Genomic DNA, 3,110 nt, shown 5'->3' with positions numbered 1-3,110 from the left:
ATGAATTATACCTCTTGTCCTCGTGTCAGCTTCGATTTCACTGGCAGATTCCTGCCTCCTGTTTTAATCTTGGTCTTCATCGTCGGCTTGGTTGCTAACGCATGGGGGTTGAAGTCTTTGTGGCAGAACTGGAAGAAACTGGGAAGCGTCAACGTGTTTGTTCTCAACCTGGGACTTGCAGATGTTTTGTATCTGCTCACGCTGCCATTTCTGGTGGTTTACTACTTGAAGGGCAGTGAGTGGATCTTCGGAGCTACATTCTGCAAGATAACGAGATTCTGCTTCAACCTGAACCTCTACGGCAGCATCGGATTCCTTACGTCCATCACCGTATACAGGTACTTGGCTATTGTTCACCCGATTAAAGTGTTGGGAAGAATCACTGTCGCTCATTCTGTGACCATCTCAGTCCTCGTGTGGCTGCTGGTGGCTGCCCAGAGTCTTCCAGACGTGTTCTACATCAAGACGTCTGGAAACCAAACTGGGCAATGCTACGACACCACACACGACACATCTGTGGAGGATTACCTGAACTACAGCCTGGGGTGGACCCTGACTGGGTTTTGTATCCCACTCCTCATCACGCTGGGCTGCTACGGACATATGATTATCACACTTTGCTCCAAAATCAACTCAAACAAGGATATGAAGCAAAGGATCGTGAGGTTGATGTTCATTTTGATTCTTCTCTTCTCTGTTTGTTACATCCCCTATCACCTGTTTAAGAACCTAAATCTCTGGTCAAGAGTTCTGAGCAAAAACGGGAAATGTCACAATTGGTTCAACAGAGTTTACATTGCCCATCAGATAAGTCGTGGGGTGGTGTGTCTGAACAGCGCCCTCAACCCTCTGGTGTTACTCAACACAAGTAAAGACTCCGGCTCAGTTTTGACAGCTGCTCGTCAACTCATCATGCGCCCGTTCATCTCCACGGTTTCTACGGGTGTGAATGAAGATCAGCAATTGCATCATCAGGAGCTGGGTCGGAGGCGGTTGTGACGGGGCGTCGAGGTCGGAAGAGTTGAGAGCTAAAGCAGCTTAAATATGAGCTTCAGCAGCTGATGCACTGGACTGTGACTGAGCTCGACTCCATCACTCCCCAGATCTAACGCTGCGTCATTTTATAAAACAGCTGCAAAATGTCTATAACCCACAAAGTAGAAGTTGAAGGTTCTAAGTGAGTTTTTGAGATAGTTTTAAAGATGTGCACTGATACAAAGCTTCTCAGAGGGAAATGCAACCTTTTAATTAAAGGCGCCTGATCGTGAACTCAAAGTTTAAAGTAAATTTGTCAACGTGCATTTGACCTTTTTTAAAAAGTATAAAATTGACTCTGATTCTCCTGATGTTTCACAACTGGAAACATCAGGACTATTGACATACACACACTTTAACGTGTGGTCAGCTACACATCATGTTCACACACACACACACACACACAAGGCCAACATCTGAGGGAGGTGAGGCAGATAATTAGCAGACAAGGCCAAAACCCTCCCTCACACACACAGCGGACAGATTAGACTAGAGGTTTCCATGCCTTTTCTCACAGTTTTCCATAAATCCCTTCATTATATTAATTTCTAAGACGTCCTCTCTCCTGTGCATGATACGTTCCACACATCAGTACACACAATGAAATCATCAGTCTTAGAATGCTTTGAGGCCAGAACGCTATGACCTCTGGTAACCGCGACATGACGTGCACGCCCAGATCATCATCATCAACACGCGACGCCAGGAGGAGGACCCAACGAGCCAGGAAGGCAGGACTCCCTTGTGAACCAGCCAACGAGGCACTGTCCCGCGTACAAGAACCTCTGTCACGCTCAGTATATCAATATATAAGCTATGTACGCACTTTATGTAAGCGCCATTTTTCCTGTGCAGCTTACTGCCTAGGATTAGTGGTCCATGTATGATAATTTGCTAGACACCGCAGTTTCCTGACCTGTGACCTCTGAATAAACTTGCTTAATTTTAACTTGAGAACGACGACTCCTGCCTTTGATCTCCACCCGCAACAGGACTGAAGCAGTAAGTTTCATATATTTGGGCCGATTGAGTCTCAAAAATTGTATCGTGTTTTTTTCAACCTAGAAAAACCTAAACTATGAATCGTGGACATTGATCTCGATGCTACTTTGGTCATGAAGATGTTTTTAAAGACTTATTTACTTTGCTATAAGGCAACGTCATCTCAAGTAACAAATTAAAATGAATTTAAAGTGATTGTTAGATAGAAATCCTGCAGAATGACTCCAGCCTCTGTGTTGACAGATCTTGTTTTTTGACTCGACCAATGCAACTTTGAAAGTGTGTCTGTTTGTGTGTGTGATTGGATGTCAGATGATATTGCACTTTCTTTATTTTACTGTTTTGCTGTAAATATTTCTGCACTTTTTATGTATAGTTAATAATGTCAATATTTTACAAAGTTCCTACATTTGTCTTCCTGATGATTGTTACTATTCTAAATTGGTGTTTTTCATTTCCTTACTGAAGTCACACATTAAAGTTTGAAATGCCTTTTTCCAAACGTTTCACTTCCTTCTTCCTCCTGTAATGAGCTGATTCATTATAACAATGAAACCAAATTTAAAACTAGTTTTACTATATTTATGAAAGAGCTTGTGAGACCTGACATATGCTGGACATGAAGTCTAACTGATGTCCAGTAATAGTTTATATTAGATCAATTTCACCCCCCCCCCCCCTGATTTTCTTGTGTTGTTCTCACATTGGCTTTAACATCTGACCTCACATTGGGCAAGGCAGCTTTATTTATGAAGCACCTTCCACAGAGTTAATGTGCTGCACAGGGACATTAAAAACAACATAAGCACAAAGTTAAAAGAATTTTACGTTTAATAATTTTTTAACCGCCTGTTGTCTGCTAACAGCCTGGTAGTAAAACAGGTCTAACCATCATTGCATCACTTCCTTTGTGTGGGTCAGGCCCTGCTTCTGGCAACAGCACCGTGACATTAACATAGTTTCCTGGATATAAGTACGTGCAGGAACTTGAATGAAGTGTGCCGAGCCCTGAGATGTGGAACCAAAAGAGACGATCACATTCACGAGGAGGAAGAACTGCAGCTCAGAAGAAC

The 3,110-nt window shown here is 42.9% G+C and overlaps 1 protein-coding gene across 1 annotated transcript; it reads left to right on the top strand.

Moving 5' to 3' along the window:
* Positions 1–999, top strand: LOC133004607 (P2Y purinoceptor 1-like). The gene has a single exon (XM_061074080.1). The coding sequence runs from the start codon at positions 1–3 to the stop codon at positions 997–999; it is 999 nt and encodes a 332-aa protein (XP_060930063.1).
* The last annotated feature ends 2,111 nt before the right edge of the window (positions 1,000–3,110 follow it).

The sequence above is a fragment of the Limanda limanda genome, chromosome 7, assembly GCF_963576545.1.
Source record: "Limanda limanda chromosome 7, fLimLim1.1, whole genome shotgun sequence".
Classification (NCBI taxonomy): domain Eukaryota; kingdom Metazoa; phylum Chordata; class Actinopteri; order Pleuronectiformes; family Pleuronectidae; genus Limanda; species Limanda limanda.
This window is presented reverse-complemented; position numbering and strand designations above follow the sequence as displayed.